This window comes from Malus sylvestris, chromosome 7, assembly GCF_916048215.2.
Source record: "Malus sylvestris chromosome 7, drMalSylv7.2, whole genome shotgun sequence".
In the NCBI taxonomy this organism is placed as follows: Eukaryota; Viridiplantae; Streptophyta; class Magnoliopsida; order Rosales; family Rosaceae; genus Malus; species Malus sylvestris.
This window is the reverse complement of record NC_062266.1, coordinates 10,652,855-10,669,344: the sequence shown is the minus strand read 5'-3', so window position 1 is coordinate 10,669,344 and position 16,490 is coordinate 10,652,855. Positions and strand designations below refer to the sequence as shown.

Here is a 16,490-nt window from a genome sequence, read left to right as displayed (position 1 = left end):
GTGGAATGAGGAAGACGACTCTTTATTGTGCCACTGCCATCAGTGTAAGAGGAATGATAAGGGCAGGTTGTTTGGTGCAGAACTTGTAAAACAAATCGATTTTGTATCCCTTGCGTAAAAAAGTGGTAGGCATATATATGTTTGCTCCAATCTTGCTGATTATTTGCTTATTTGAGACTAATTACAAATCTGTAAGAAAAATGTTGGTAAATTGACTGAGTACTGAGCTGGGCTAAGACCTCCTGCATGCTACTAGTCCATTCGTATTCACGTACAAAAACCCTAGGAAGAGGTGATTAGTCTTAGAGAGAGTGTTTGAGTAGGGAGATAAAAACACTTTTCTAATTATGGGAGAGTGGAGAGCATGAAAGTATGTAGAATTAGTGATTTCCAATGCTTCTATTTGGTTTGTTAAGTTCTTATGCGCAAACACGCGATTTGGACTCGATCTTTTACTCTAATTAGGAGTCATGGCGCAAACTCTTTAAACTATTCTCACTATCAGAACATGGGATCAAATTTTATCCAACTTATTAATTATAACAAGTACAATCCATGTAGACATGTCCTGGAATGTGTATAAAAGGTCGTACCCAGTGCACAAGGCTCCCGCTTTACGCAGGGTCTGGGAGAGGTGAATGTCGGCTAGCCTTACCCCCATTTATGGAGAGCCTGGAATGTGTATGCGGAATTAAATTAATGTCCACAAAGTTGTCTTTGAATAAGCCCCAAGTTCTCGCTCACTTTTTGCCCTTATAATTCTTACTATATCTCATTTTCCATAAAAAGTATTTTCTTCTACTGCAGTTAATTGATTGCTGAATATTTGTTAACAAAGGTTTTTGAAATAAAGTATTAATGGATATCGATGGAACCGGGGGTATGTTAGGACGGATATAGTCTGTGAGGTTTCTTTGTATGCGTAATTAATGTAAAACTCCAAATATTTTGAATTGATATAGGGACTTTTGTTTAAATAGTTTTTATGATTGCTTATTATCAAGTTTTGTATTGTCCAGGTATCCTCATATGTCGGAGGAAGCCATTGCTGAAGCTTGTCCAATATGCCTTGGAAATTGCAATTGCAAAGCATGCTTACGTTTAGAAAAGGTTTAGGTCAGTTTATTTTTCTTGTGCACATCTCCTGGATTTTTACTTGTTTGTTACTTAAGTGGAAGTTTGACAAAAAGTTTTATGGTTTGTATGGTTGAAGTTGAAGAATCTGTTGGAATTTCACATTTGCAAAGATGACGCAGTTGAGCACTCTAAGTATTTACTTCAAGCATTGCTTCCATTCTTCAAAAGACTTAATGATGAACAAATGATTGAGATTGAGATTGAGGCTAGGAGACAAGGTATAGTTCTGTGGCAGACATGTGTTGGAACTCATCAGATTGTCGGTCACTAGCTAAAAAAGTTTGCTCTCTATATCCTAACAAAGATTTCATGATAGTTAGGGATATTACCGGTGTTAGTTTTAGAACTTAACCGTTTCTCACATCTTATCAGGTTTTTCTTTGGAACTTAAGATGAGATGGGTGCATTGTTGTCACTAGTGTCACTTGTGGAATACAATTTCAAGTTTTCAGTTAAATCAATGTTTGTATCTGTCTACATTGTCAATATCTTTTCTAGAAAAAGTCTTAACTAAATAATTTTGAACTAACTACTATAATTAACTTAAACTTATAGCTAAATGATAAGTTGGATTTAATTTGAGAGTGATTGTGTTTTATGTGAAAACAATGGATGAATATGAGTCCTATATGTAGTTCTTTTTTCTTCTTATGATTCATTTGTCATTCACATTCTGAAATCATTTGATATTCTCGATTGTTCACCAAATATGAATTGAACCTTTTTCTTTGTTTTAATTTTCTTTACGGATGTTTTGGGACAGGGAAACCTATTTCAGAGCTAAAGATACAAAGGTCAGATTGCCCTGAGGATGATCGTATATATTGGTAGAGCCTTTACCATTATCATATTCTATTTTAAATTTGTTCTTCCTATTAAGCATTCAAGATTAACTTTTTTGTTTTCTTTTTCAGCAACAACTCAAAACTTCTATTTTTGATTTTCACAGAAGCTGCCCTAAATGTTCCTATGATCTTTGCCTCACCTGTTGCCGGGAGATTCGAGATGGACACCTGCAGGGAGGTGCAGATGAAATGAGTATGAATATCAATTGGGGCTTGAGCTATTTACATGCTGGAAAAGGGAACATTGCAGAAGTGCCTTCTGAAACTAGCACCAAGTGTCGTGCATGGCCGAAATCTGAGTGGAAAGTAAATTTAGATGGGAGTGTTCTTTGCCCTCCGAAGGACATGGGTGGTTGTGGTTGTACTCTTTTAGAATTGAGATGCATGTTTTCTGAAAGCCACATTAGCCAGTTGGTAAAAAAAGCAGAAGAAATTGTTGAAACACATCAACGCATGCATGTGTCTGGAACTTCTGCACAACAGCGTTGCAACTCTCTGGGTATCCTTGACGCGACCAGCAATAAGTTAAGGAAAGCAGCTTCTCGAGAGGGATCTGATGAAAACTTTTTATACTGTCCAAGAGGTAAAGACATCCAACCGGAGGATTTAAAGCATTTTCACTGTCATTGGATCCAGGGAGAACCTGTGATTGTAACTAGTGTCCTTGAAACTGCATTAGATTTAAGCTGGGAACCACAGGTCATGTGGAGCGCTTGTCGTCAGACGCGACATGCTAAGCGGGATAAACATATCGAAGTGAATGCCATTAATTGTTTGGATTGGTGTCAGGTCCGTTATTCTGACTTTGAATTGCTCAGTACTGTTTGTAGTTTTGTCTTCAATTGATTACTACTTTTGGTCATTATGATTTTCTTATTTTGTTCCACTTTTTAAAGCTCTAATGAGAGAATGTTAAGAAGAAATATATGTACCAGTCTGGTCAGTTCAGGTGGATGTTGTGATCGCAAAAGTTTCCCTTTGTGATAGATTTAGTATTGATGTCAACACTAACATGATACTATCGTCTGTGTACATTTTAGGTAGGATTATGTGTTTGTATAATATACATACATATGTCGTCTGGTAATTAATTGTTAAATTTCGGTACAATTATACACTAACCAAAATTGTACCAAATCTTTGCTGGAAAATTTCAGTTTCTGTATTTCGATTTTTGGAATGTGAACAATGATTACACAAACCAAACAAAGGTGGCAGGAAACTTTTTCGGTTTGTAGAAACCAACCAAATCTAGATTCTGTGAAATAATATATTTCATTAACAAGGTTGATTAGTGAATTAAATATATATGCATGACTTACTAGACTCTTCAATTTTTTTCTTTCCTTTTTTCCCCTACACAACCTGATATTGTAATTACTCTTATTATTAAAATTAGAATGTGAAATGTCTGTTGATGGTCTGAATTGGATATGTGATGAAACGCAGGTAGATATCAACATCCACCATTTTTTTAATGGATATTTGAAGGGTCGGTTTGATAGGGAAATGTGGCCTCAGATGTTGAAACTCAATGATCCATCCCTAGATGATTCTTTCCAGGAGCACCTTCCTCGTCACTGTGCTGAGTTCATTTGTTGCTTGCCATTTAAGGAATATACTCATCCGTACCGTGGCTTTTTGAACCTTTCTGTCAAATTGCCTACAGAATGCGTGAAGCCAGTCATGGGACCAAAGACATACATCGCTTATGGTATTTCCCAGGAGCTTGGTCGTGGAGATTCTGTAACCAACTTCACTGCGACTCATGTGATGTGGTGTGCTTGGCTCTTTTTCATTTTTCCTGAGAGTTATGCCAAGTGTACCATTCATAATTAAGTCTACTCTTCTATTTCTAAAGCTTACCAAATGACACTTCAGACACTTATGGGGACAGTTCAATCACTTGAATTTATGTTGTTTCCAAGTTCTTACTTTTTTATCTTCTGGTCATCGTTGCATATTTTATTTAGTTCTTGCTTTTTGTAAACTTAAGTTTTCTCTTTTTCCTTTTCTGCATATTTGTAATGTGATATCATGAATAATCTGTTTCAGGTGAATATTTTGATGCATACTGCTGAAGTGACCTGTAATCCTGAGCAAATTGTTACTACAGAAAGGTAGAAGAAAAAGCACACTGAACATGACAGGACGGAAATTTTTGGAAATTCTGAGACTTCGGATGACAAAGTTGATACTAACAAGGCTGGCCATGGGTCTTGTGGCAACAATGCAAATGATAAAGAATTTTGTTTTGAAACCTAAGGAAGATTTTCTTGCTCTGAAACATGAAATCGGATGTTTTTCATACATCAATTAAATCATACGTAGATCTTAAACAGTTAATAATACATCTTCTGTTTGTCCAGTCATGCATCAAAGTTGCAGTTGAATTTGTCTCACCTGAAAATGTTGGCGAGTGCTTGCGTTTGACGGAGGAATTCCGTACACTTCCACAAGATCACATAGCTAGTGAGGACAAGTTGCAGGTATGAGAATCTTGAATTCCAATGTGGTTATATGATATTGTAAGCATGACTTAAGTTGTCAACAGACCAACTTGTACATCACTCATTGTCTTTTTACTTATGAGTGGCTTGTTGGGGCTTAAATAGACTTCACTACTTTGGAGATAATTATCTCACAAAGAAGAATGTAATGCAGCGGAATTGATAGGCAAGAGAAAGAAAGAATACTCAAGGTATTACATAAGATTTTTTATTCACTCACAAACTTAGTACAAGAGGAAACACTCAAATACTCTTAGAAGCTTTGTTGCTTCTTCTCACTTCTCACTACTTGCTCTCTTGGTTGTTTCAAATGGTGTGGATGCCTTCTCCTTTTATAGGCATGGATGGAACCTTGGAGAAGCATGGAAGCATCATGCTAGAGATATCTAGATAATTCCACTACCTTCCTAAGCTAGAATTTTCTACATTAATCTTGTATGTTGGTGGAATCCTTGTTGGAGTATGTGGCCAAGTGGCCAAATAAGTCATTCACTTTCGACTATTATAAAATTATAAAGGAAAGGAAAAAGGTGGACAACATCCTTCCTTGTTTTGGGGAGAAAAAAAAGGGAAAAGGCAACTTTCTCTTCTACACCCGTGGGTTTTGGTCCTTTATGTTTTGGTGGTTGCCTTTGCAGCCATATAATATAGAGAAGAGAAAGAGATAGAAAGCTACGGAGGGTGATTAGAAAGTGTGGAGCTCATTTTATGTTTTGAGCTTAATACAGAGAGAAGTGAGCAGCAGAAAAAGAAAGTTGCAGCTCCTCTTTGAAGAGAAGAAGAAAGTGCTCCTCTCTTTGGTTAGTAATCATCCACCAAAGTAGTTGTTGTTGTAATAGCTTTGAGCTATATGTGTAGAGAAGAAATTATTCATTATATTTCTTTCTCTATTTGTTTGTTTGGTGTGTATGAGCTATTGGGTGTATTGGGCTTATGGGTTGTGAGATTGCCAACTCTTTGTAAACTCCCATTTGGTTGATAGTGGATTATTGGGTGAGCTCCTACTGCTCCGAGGACGTACTTCAGTTACACTGACTGTTGAGGAACCTCGTTAAAATCTTGGTGTCTTTAATATTTTGTTCTTGCATTTCATTTGATAAATTTCATGTGGGTTAGCTTGAGTTGGTTCCAACGGGTTAGGTGCTATCCTAGCACAACAATTGGTATCAGAGCACTGGTTGCTCTTGGGTACTGTCTAGTTGCCAAAGATGTCAGACGGGCAAGATGAAAATCCTTTTGGAAGCAGCTCCGGGTTTGCAAGAACTACGGTGCAAAATGCAAAGTTCGAAGTGGAAAAGTTTGATGGCACAAACAACTTCGAGATGTGGCAATGTGAGGTCAAAGATGTGTTGGCTCAACAAGATCTACTTGCCGCTTTGGGAGAGAAGCTGGAAGCTATGTCAAAGCCGGAATGGGAGAAATTAAATTTGTGGGCTTGCTCTTCAATTCGGTTGTGCCTTGCAAAAACTCAGAAGTATTTTGTGATGCGGGAGACTGTAGCAAGTGTGTTGTGGCAAAAATTGGAAGACAAGTATATGACGAAGAGTGCAGAAAACCGGCTACACTTGAAGAAAAAGCTCTACCGCTTTCAATACAAAGAAGGTACAAAAATGATTAGACACCTTGATGCTTTTAATAAGTTGATTGCCGACTTGTTAAATTTAGATGAGGATATTAAGGATGAAGATAAGGCCTTAATATTGTTGAATTCCTTGCCGGACTCTTATGAGCATTTTGTTACCACTATTATGCATGGTAAAGAAACTGTGAAATTTGAAGATGTGTCAAATGCCTTGATGAATTATGAAATGAGGCATAGAGATAAAAATCATGATAGTACCTCTGAAGCTTTATTTGTTAGAGGTAGATCATCGGAGAGGAGGTCATCTTCTAGCAGGAAAAAATCACAGTCTCGACCTAGAGGAAACTCTAAGGGTAGAAAACCTTTGGAAAGGGATGAATGTGCCTTTTGTCATAATAAGGGTCATTGGAAGAAAGATTGTCCTAAGTTGAAGACCAAAGGAAAAGAAAGTTTTGAAGCCAATGTTGCTGAGGTTGAAACAGATGTTTTTTATTTTGCTTTAACCACTTCCTCATCATTTGATTGTGCTACTAAGTGGGTGTTGGATACGGGTTGTACTCATCATATGACTCCTCACAAGGATTGGTTTTCAAGCTTGAAAGAGTTTGATGGTGGCGTTGTGTTCATGGGAGATGATAATCCTTGCACAACAAAAGGGATTGGTACAGTTCGTTTGAAGTTGCATGATGGCATGGTTAAAGAGTTGACAGGTGTTCGGTATGTACCAAATTTGAAGAAAAATCTTATTTCTTTGGGTACTTTGGAATCAAAGGGCTTCAAGTTTCATTCAGATGGACAGACATTGAAAGTTACTTATGGTGCACTTGTTGTGATGAAAGCTCCTCGATGTGGCCATTTGTATTTATTGCAGGGAAGTACTGTGACAGATGAAGCATCTGTAGTCTCTGAAAATATGGGCACATCTGATTCAGATACTACTAGATTGTGGTATATGAGATTAGGCCATGCCGGTGAGAAAGCTCTACAAGGGCTTGTGAAACAAGGTCTTCTAAAAGGTGCCACGACTTGTAAGCTTGATTTCTGCGAGCATTGTGTCTTGGGGAAGCAAACTAGAGTGAAGTTTGGTACTGCTGTACATCAGACGAATGGCATTCTTGATTATGTGCATTCGGATGTTTGGGGTCTTACAAAGACTCCCTCTTTGAGTGGTAGACATTGGTTCGTGACCTTTGTTGATGATTATTCAAGAAGGTCTTGGGTCTACACTATGAAGCATAAGAGTGAGGTGTTGAGCATTTTCTTGGGTTGGAAGAAAATGGTTGAGAACCAGACTGGGAGAAAGATTAAGATTTTGAGATCGGATAATGGTGGTGAATACACATCCGACCCTTTCTTTAAAGTTTGCAAAGAGGAAGGAATTGTGAGACATTTTAATGTTCGGGGAACTCCACAACAAAATGGAGTTGCAGAAAGATTGAATCGAACCTTGCTTGAGAAGGTTAGATGTATGTTGTCTCAGTCGGGTTTAAGCAAGTCATTTTGGGCAGAAGCAGTTAATTATGCATGTCACATCATCAACCGGTTACCCTCAGCTGCTGTTCAGGGTAAGACACCAATGGAGGTATGGACTGGAAAACCTTCTTCTGATTATGACTATATCCGTATTTTTGGTTCACCTGCTTATTTTCATGTAACTGAAAATAAACTTGATCCTAGAGCCAAAAAGGCTATCTTTCTTGGTTTTAGTAGTGGTGTCAAAGGTTACAGGTTGTGGTGTCCAAAGATGAAGAAACTGGTAATTAGTAGAGATGTGACATTTGACGAAGAAAGTATGTACAAAGTCTCTGAGAAGAATATGAAAGATGTCCAACATGTGGAGCTTGAGAAAGTTGCCTCTGGTACTTCAAATCCTATTTCCGCTGATGTCGAAGCCACTACAAGTGAAGAAGTGGGAGACCATGAGGATGTTGAAGAAGTTGAACTTGAAGATTCTATTCAAGTTGAAGAGCAAGTTTCATCTCAAGAGTCTATTGCCAAGAACAGAGGAAAGAGACAAATTACCAAACCAGCTCGGTATAGTGACTATGTTTCTTTTGCTCTTCCTATTATCACTGATGAGATTCCATCTAATTTCGAGGAAGCCATTGAGAGTGAGGAGAATGAGAGGTGGTGTAATGCCATGGGTGATGAGATGAATTCTCTCTTGAAGAACAAGACTTGGGAGTTAGCTAAATTGCCTAAAGGCAAGAAAGCTATCGGTTGCAAATTGGTGTATGCCAAGAAGGAAGATGCTGATGAGAAAAGCAATGTGAGATTCAAAGCAAGATTAGTTGCTAAAGGGTATGCACAAAAGGAGGGCATTGACTACAATGAAATATTTTCTTCGGTTGTGAAGCACTCCTCAATTCGTATTATGTTAGCTCTTGTTGCACAATATGATCTTGAGCTTGTGCAACTTGATGTGAAGACGGCTTTCCTACATGGTGATTTGAATGAAGAGATTTATATGTGTCAACCGGATGGGTATATAGTGAAAGGGAAGGAGAACTTGTTTTGCAAATTGAAGAAATCACTATATGGCTTGAAGCAATCTCCAAGACAATGGTATTTGAGGTTTGATAAATTTATGAGAGGCCAAAACTATTCTAGAAGTCAATATGATCATTGTGTGTACTTCAAGAAGTTGCAAGATGGGTCTTTCATTTATTTGTTGATATATGTTGATGATATGTTGATTGCCTCAAAGAATGTTGAAGAGATTGAAAAATTGAAGAAGTAAATGAAGAATGAGTTTGAGATGAAGGATCTTGGTGAAGCGAAGAAGATCCTTGGCATGGAGATCACTAGAGATAGAGAAAAGGGTTTGGTCAGTTTGAATCAAAGACAATACCTTGAGAAGTTGATTCGGAAGTTTGGAGTTCATGATTCAACCAAACCTGTTAGTACCCCTTTGGCTCCTCATTTTAAATTGAGTTCTCTACAATGTCCTAAAAATGATAAAGAGAAGCTGCAAATGAAAAATATACCATATGCAAATTTGGTTGGTAGTTTGATGTATGCAATGGTATGCTCTAGACCGGATATTGCTCATGCAGTTGGCATGGTGAGTCGATATATGCATAATCCAGGTAAAAAGCATTGGCAAGCAGCTAAGTGGATATTGAGATATCTCCATGGTACTCGAGATATTGGTTTATGTTTTGAGAAAGATGACTCTGGTATTGGTCATTTTGCAGTTGGTTATGTTGATTCAGATTATGTAGGTGATCTGGATGGAAGGAAGTCTACTACAGGCTATGTGTTTACTATGGCTAAAGGACCAGTTTGTTGGAGGTCCATTTTGCAATCGTCTGTTGCCTTGTCTACTACAGAGGCTGAATATATGGCAGTTGCTGAAGCTATAAAGGAGGCCATTTGGATACATGGGCTGATTATAGATTTTGGAGTTGATAAGAAGCAGGTGGAGGTACATTGTGATAGTCAGAGTGCCATTTATTTGGCTAAGTATCAGGTTCATCATGCGAGGACCAAGCACATAGATGTGCGTTATCACTTTGTTCGTGAAATTGTTGGTGAAGGGGAAATCATTCTCCAGAAGATTCCAACTAAAGACAACCCCGCTGATATGTTGACTAAGGTTGTTGGTGTAGCCAAGTTTGTTCACTGTTTGAACTTGGCTCACATTTTGCCTATATAAAGAAGGCGTTGAGCAGTAGGAGTTTTGGAGCATTTTGGCTTGTCATGGCGCTTTCGGAACTTGGCCAAGGTGGAGATTGTTGGAGTATGTGGCCAAGTGGCCAAATAAGTCATTCACTTTCGGCTATTATAAAATTATAAAGGAAAGGAAAAAGGTGGACAACATCCTTCCTTGTTTTGGGGAGAAAAAAAAGGGAAAAGGCAACTTTCTCTTCTACACCCGTGGGTTTTGGTCCTTTATGTTTTGGTGGTTGCCCCATATAATATAGAGAAGAGAAAGAGATAGAAAGCTACGGAGGGTGATTAGAAAGTGTGGAGCTCATTTTATGTTTTGAGCTGAATACAGAAAGAAGTGAGCAGCAGAAAAAGAGAGTTGCAGCTCCTCTTTGAAGAGAAGAAGAAAGTGCTCCTCTCTTTGGTTAGTAACCATCCACCAAAGTAGTTGTTGTAATAGCTTTGAGCTATATGTGTAGAGAAGAAATTATTCATTATATTTCTTTCTCTATTTGTTTGTTTGGTGTGTGAGAGCTATTGGGTGTATTGGGCTTATGGGTTGTGAGATTGCCAACTCTTTGTAAACTCCCATTTGGTTAATAGTGGATTATTGGGTGAGCTCCTACTGCTCCGATGACGTACTCCAATTACACTGACTGTTGAGGAACCTCGTTAAAATCTTGGTGTCTTTAATATTTTTTTCTTGCATTTCATTTGATAAATTTCATGTGGGTTAGCTTGAGTTGGTTCCAACGGGTTAGGTGCTATCCTAGCACAACAATCCTCACCATTCTTCTAGACTCTTCCACCAACTTGAACTTTACTAGAATTCTCTAGCATGTACATAGATCTTTCTTTGTGTATGGGCCAGATCAATTGTCTTGGGCCAAGACAAGATTACATTTCAATATGTTTGTTCAAGGTTTGGCTCACTCCACATTATTTTCTCATATTAGATCTTCAATCATATATCATCCTTACAAAAATTCGTCCAAATCGGAAAGCATTTCAATATCTAATTGTGACAAAGAAAAAAGTATAGAAACACAAAGTTGTCGAAAACACAATGAAATATTCACAACCATAATCAAATGGCTAAATGACTTCTAATTTGGATGGAATTTAGTAAGGATGATCTTTGAATGAAGGTCTTAAATATCAATGGTTTCTGGAGTGGGCCAAGCTTGTGGTTAGCGCCCTCGCCGTATTAAGTTATTAACTTGTTAGCACTTGAGAACTCCTGCATGTGTGCATACAATTTGAAATGTGGTCAATTCTTTGAATGAAGGGCTTCTTATTTTGCTTGACTGGAAGCAGGTGAAGAAAATGATTGTTCATGCTGTGAGTCAGGCTGTGGTAATTTTGGATGAGAATGCAAGGTTAGTAACTTAGTAGAAGATATGCAGTTTAGAAATTGCAAATCTTTCTTACCTTTGTCTTACGGCTTGGTACTCTTGAACTTCTTATAGAACATTCGATTCATGGTCTCATTAAGTTTGTGCCTCTCATGTACCAATGCATGGTTGCAGCGGTGTAGTGTGCCATTTCGTTTTTATGCCTTAACAGCTGTGGCATTAAAAACAAGACATGACAGGACCATCCTTTTTTTTCCTCTTTCGATCCTTTGTTGATATCACAATTTATGAATGCTTACATTGGGTTGGAATCGCTACATATAACAATTCACATTGTTTGATCTCATCGAGTATTATGAACCGAAAGTAATTTCTTGATTTAGACACACCGAGCGACACCAATTAGTGCTTAAAATAAGAAACACTAGTACAGTCATATACAGACATGCAAATGTCTAGTTAAAGTATGAAGTAATATTGCAATGATCCATAAATTGATGGATCAATTTGCAAACGGCGTGTTCTTATTTGTTTTATTGGATTTTCCTGTTTGAATTTTGTTTTTTAGGTTTCATCAAGAATTAAGGGGTGAGGACGAAATGCTCCAAGTTTTTGAGCATACGCCTTCAGCAACCCTCGCTGGACTGCAATCCAATGATCATGGAAGGAGAGAAAAAGGAAACGCAGAGCAACAGGGAGAAGAGGAGGACGCTGAAGTTCTCGAGCAGCAGCCTTCCTTGTCCCCTGTCGAACTACATAGCATTGGACATGCATGGAGACAAGGAACCGTAGCACAGCAGGGAGAAGAAGAGGATGCCGAAGTTCTTGAGTGGCAGACTTCTCTGCGCCCTGTTGGAGTACACAACATTGACCGTTCATGTGTATCAGAATTCATACAGCAGGGAGAAGAGGAGGACGCCGAAGTTCTCGTGCATGCCATATCTGATTCTAATGTCAAGCTTTCATAAACATATCTGATTATCTTGCGTTCATGTAAAGTCTCATACACATGAATGATGTGGTTGGATTTTTTCAGTGGAGGGTTGTGTTTGGTTTCGATTATAGTCAGTTTTAATTTATTTTTGAAAGTTTTAAGAGTGGATATTTGTTTGCTAATCCTTTTGCTGAAGTGTGAATAAATAATTTTTCATCATGTTTTGTTTCGGTTCGTTAGTTGCATTGACAGAGATGTATCTATTGCACCTTATCATGTGTTAGGGAAATTTAACGAAAGGAATGCTGGAGATGGAATAAGCTGGTTGTGAAAGGGTCCGTTTGGTTCACGGATTAAGATACTTATGCGAACCAATGGAATAAATATTTTCAACAACTTATGGTATAATTTTGTTGTGTATTGGAGAAAAACCTTCCTTAGAGATTTATATATATCATCTCGCAAATTAGGGTTCGTTTGCTCACGGATCTAGATACTTCTGTCAACCAAATGATGGAATAAATATTTTCAAATATAGAACCATTAGTCTAATTCATGCATTCTTCGTGATAGTAAAGGAAAAGAATTGTAATGGCCTAAATAAGCCATGATTCGAAGTGAAGGTCATTATAAATGTAAGGAATTTGTAGTTTAATTCGTTAAAAGCATTAATTCACCTTACATCTGAATTCATTTTTTTCCTACTTCATCGTTGCACCCGAGTTCGATTTGCCCCTACTTAACGGTTGCATTCGAGTTCAATTTTCCCCTATCCGACATCACTTATATCAAAGGAGAGTGCAAATCATAAAGTCCAAAATTGTAATTCAACAAAAATATTTTAAACTATCCTAAGTGAATGGAGAGTTTAAATCCCGAACAGGTTCTTCAAAAAAAAAAAAAAAACAAAACTATGCACTAGAACAATTTACCACTTTCAAATGTCATGTATCATAATACAAGTGGAGAAACACAAAAAAATATATCGTCATATCCTTCGCTAATATTATGACATGTGGAGTATCCGGCACTTAAAAAAATCTCTCCAAGCAAAGGAGAAATTTTTCAATGCGCCAGAGACATGGGTTGATAAACCCAAGTGTCATAATATAAATTTTAATTATTTTTAGGAAATTGCCAAAATGACCCATCTTCTTGAAAAATCCAACAATATGATAGAAATAGAATTTTTCTAAAACTTGATGTTGGAAGACTATAAATAAATTTGAAAGGACATGTGTACCTTTTATGTGAAAGCTTGAATCTCAACATGCTCTAACCCTCCGTGCACGTCTAGAACCTCGCAGGTCGTTGGGTTGGCTACGGTGTCGAGTTGCCCCTTGGTTTTCGCCTCCCAAGACCTAGAGCCGAAAGTGAAAGCTCTAAATACCTAACTAGAATACTTGAACTATGGAAAAGCTTGTGTTTCTTATATTGTTTCTCTCTTCCCCAAAGCCTCCTTATATAGTGGTTGAGAAGAGTGTACAAAGAATGAAAAAGCCCATGAAAATCCCAAGTATATTCTAATATGAAGATCTCTTGATTTTCATCTAATTATCACATAGATAATTAGGAGGTTAATATACTCATGTGGATGGAATATCCTTTGATATTTATTTATCCCATAAGATAAATCCTACACTTACAATTACCAAATTGCTTCTATATAATGGGTTACCCAAAAATTTCAACCCTCATTTCTCATTTTGTAGAGAGAGAAACAGAGAGGAGGTGGTCGAAGCTGTTGATGAGCAAACTTCATAGCTTCCCGTTGAACGATAGACCATTGGGTGTGAATCGAGAGAGGAAGAAGATGGAGGAAAGCAAGATGGAATGCAAAAAGAGGAGGTACAAGTTGTCGAGGAGCAGCATTCACATCCCCTTTTGCGCAAACGCCTAGCGTTGGAGCCAGGGGCGGAGCCACCAAGGGACTAGGGTAGTCCCCGACCCTTCATCTGAGGTGTGAACCTCATGGAAGAAGATGAAGCAAACTACGTCGTTAAGCTGTTTTGATTTTAAATCTTTTCGGCTGTCTAATGAAACGATAAGTTTGGCAGGGGAGTTTTAAAAGAGATGCGCAATTTTAAATGAAAAAAGCAACCCCACTTCTGGTTCGATTCTCTCACCTAACAGTAATATACACCCTATAATTTTCTAAAGCAACCCACCTTCTTTATTTGCAGACCTCTCCCCCTTTTCCTTCTTTTTCTACTTCTTTGTATTTTCTTTAGCCTTCCACAACCTACCTCTTACTTGGTTGTCTTGGTTTTTAAATTTTTTTTCTTCTTAGTATTGAATTTAAGAGAATTTTTTCAGTTTTGTGAGGATTACACAAATTGCATATGTCAACATGTTATGAATTCAACTTTCTACGCACTCATATATATACATATTGTGAAAGGCCCATCCTCATTCAGAATTTTGGCTTCGCCACTGGTTGGAGCTGTAGTGCAGCAAGAATCAAGTGGAGAAGACAAGGTGGTCCAAGTTTTTGAGCAAACACCTTCACCACCCCTTGATGAACTAAATTCCATTGGTAATGAATGCATAGAGGAAGGAACTGTAGGACAACTTGCAACGCCCTGGTTCATTATTCTCTACTGATCTAACTACATTTTCAAAGTACAATATATGGAAACACCGTCATCCAAGTAATCAAACAAAATTTCACGAGTAATGCTATTCATATCATATTTTTGTATCACATTTGCATACCACCTTAGGTGGCATTTGACGTGGACATCCACATGATTTGAATGAATCAGATTTTTAAATTTAGTTCATTATTTAATAAACAAATAATTAAGAAACTAGTTAATTAAATGATGATTGTGGTATACGATGAGTCTTTCTCCTTCATTTCCTTGGGTTTTGCAAATTTTTCAAATGATATGACTATCATATCAGATGTCACCTAAGATGGTATAGAAATATAGTATAAAAACATGGTATGAATAGCATTACTCAAATTTCACATCATGGGAAAGATCTCTAGATTTGCAATTGACAAATAGAAAACCATCTTTTTTTTTTCCCCACACTCTAAAGGGAGGGAGGTTTGGGTGTAAGCCATACAAAATAATTAGGTATTGAATTCGGCATCTAAGTAAGTGAAACCTAATATTTGGAATGTTGCTAGAAACTAGCATTATAAACCGTTTTTATTAGAGAAAATTATAGAAATGATCCCTCAACATTAACCCAATTGGAGGATAGTCACTCAACTAAAAATATGTGACCATTGGTCCCTTAACTCATCAAAATGTGCAGCTATGATCCTTTTCATCAACTTCATATGAATTTTGTCAAAATGAGTCATGTTGGAAGGACCATTATTACAATTGAGTTAAAGTTGAGGGATCATTGCTCCAATTGAGTTAAAGTTGAGGGACTATTTCTCCATATTTGCCCCTTTCATTAGTCTCACTCATTTTGATGGAAGTTCTAACGGATTTGACGAAAATGACCATAGGTGCACATTTAGATGAGTTAAGGGACCAACGATCACATATTTTTAGTTGAGAAACCTTTACTCCAATTAAGTTAAAGTTAAAAGACCATTACTACAATTTTCCTATTTATTAACTTGAAGATACTGGCCAAGGGAATTGTGTAAAACAAATGGAAGGAGCCATTTTATGATTCCTTAACTATAGATCTCACAAATTACAATTGCTTTAAAAATTTGAAATTCACTTTCATATAAATTTTTGGTTTGACTTCATTTTACACCCACCAGGTTTGGGCTGATTTTTAAAACGGATTATAAAGTTTTAATTTTCTCATATTGCTCATTAAAGTATTGAGATTGTTTAAATTTGTGCCTTTGGTCTGATTGATTGTTCAATGATTCATTAAATTTATGACATGGTGAGTTTGAGATTCTTATATAGGCTAACATATAAGACACATTTCCACCATATTAACCAAAAACACATCAATTTAATGGATGATTAGATGCCCAAAGAAGTAAAACATGCAGAATGATACAATTTTTAAAACCTTAAGCTACAATGTGAAAAAAATTAAAATCTCATGGTCGATTTTAAAAATCACCTCCAATCTAAAAGGTGTAAAATATAGTTATAAAATGGCTTATTATCTTTTCACTGACATTGTTTTCTTGAGCCTCCTTCCTTTCTACTATCATTTGTAATTAAAAGGTTCATAATCAATTAACTAGATGTGTGAGAATAATTTTGATTACTTTCAAAATAACAAGACAACAAGCCACAACTAATGTGTGAATAGTAAATAGGCAAAATTAGAGGGACAAAATTTTTCGATGTAACTGTCATAATATGAAATTATTATTAATTCATTTATATTAAAATACATTACTTTGTAACACCGTGTCATCCTGTGACAGGTTTTTCATTACACATTCATTCACTCTTCATTTACATTCATTCACTCTTCATTTATGTCCATCCCAATTGTTTCAACTGCCCCACAACTTGAGACAACCAAACAAAA

At 37.0% G+C, this 16,490-nt stretch overlaps 1 protein-coding gene and 1 pseudogene across 1 annotated transcript; both read left to right on the top strand.

Annotated features, from left to right (window-relative positions):
• Positions 1-855: 855 nt before the first annotated feature.
• Positions 856-4,106, top strand: LOC126630079 (lysine-specific demethylase JMJ27-like; annotated as a pseudogene).
• On the top strand, positions 3,817-12,142 carry LOC126627908 (uncharacterized). Its single transcript, XM_050297474.1, has 3 exons — positions 3,817-4,471; positions 11,043-11,104; positions 11,649-12,142. Exons 1-3 carry the CDS (start codon positions 4,271-4,273, stop codon positions 12,046-12,048), a joined length of 663 nt encoding a protein of 220 aa, XP_050153431.1. The 5' UTR covers positions 3,817-4,270; the 3' UTR covers positions 12,049-12,142.
• Positions 12,143-16,490: the final 4,348 nt, after the last annotated feature.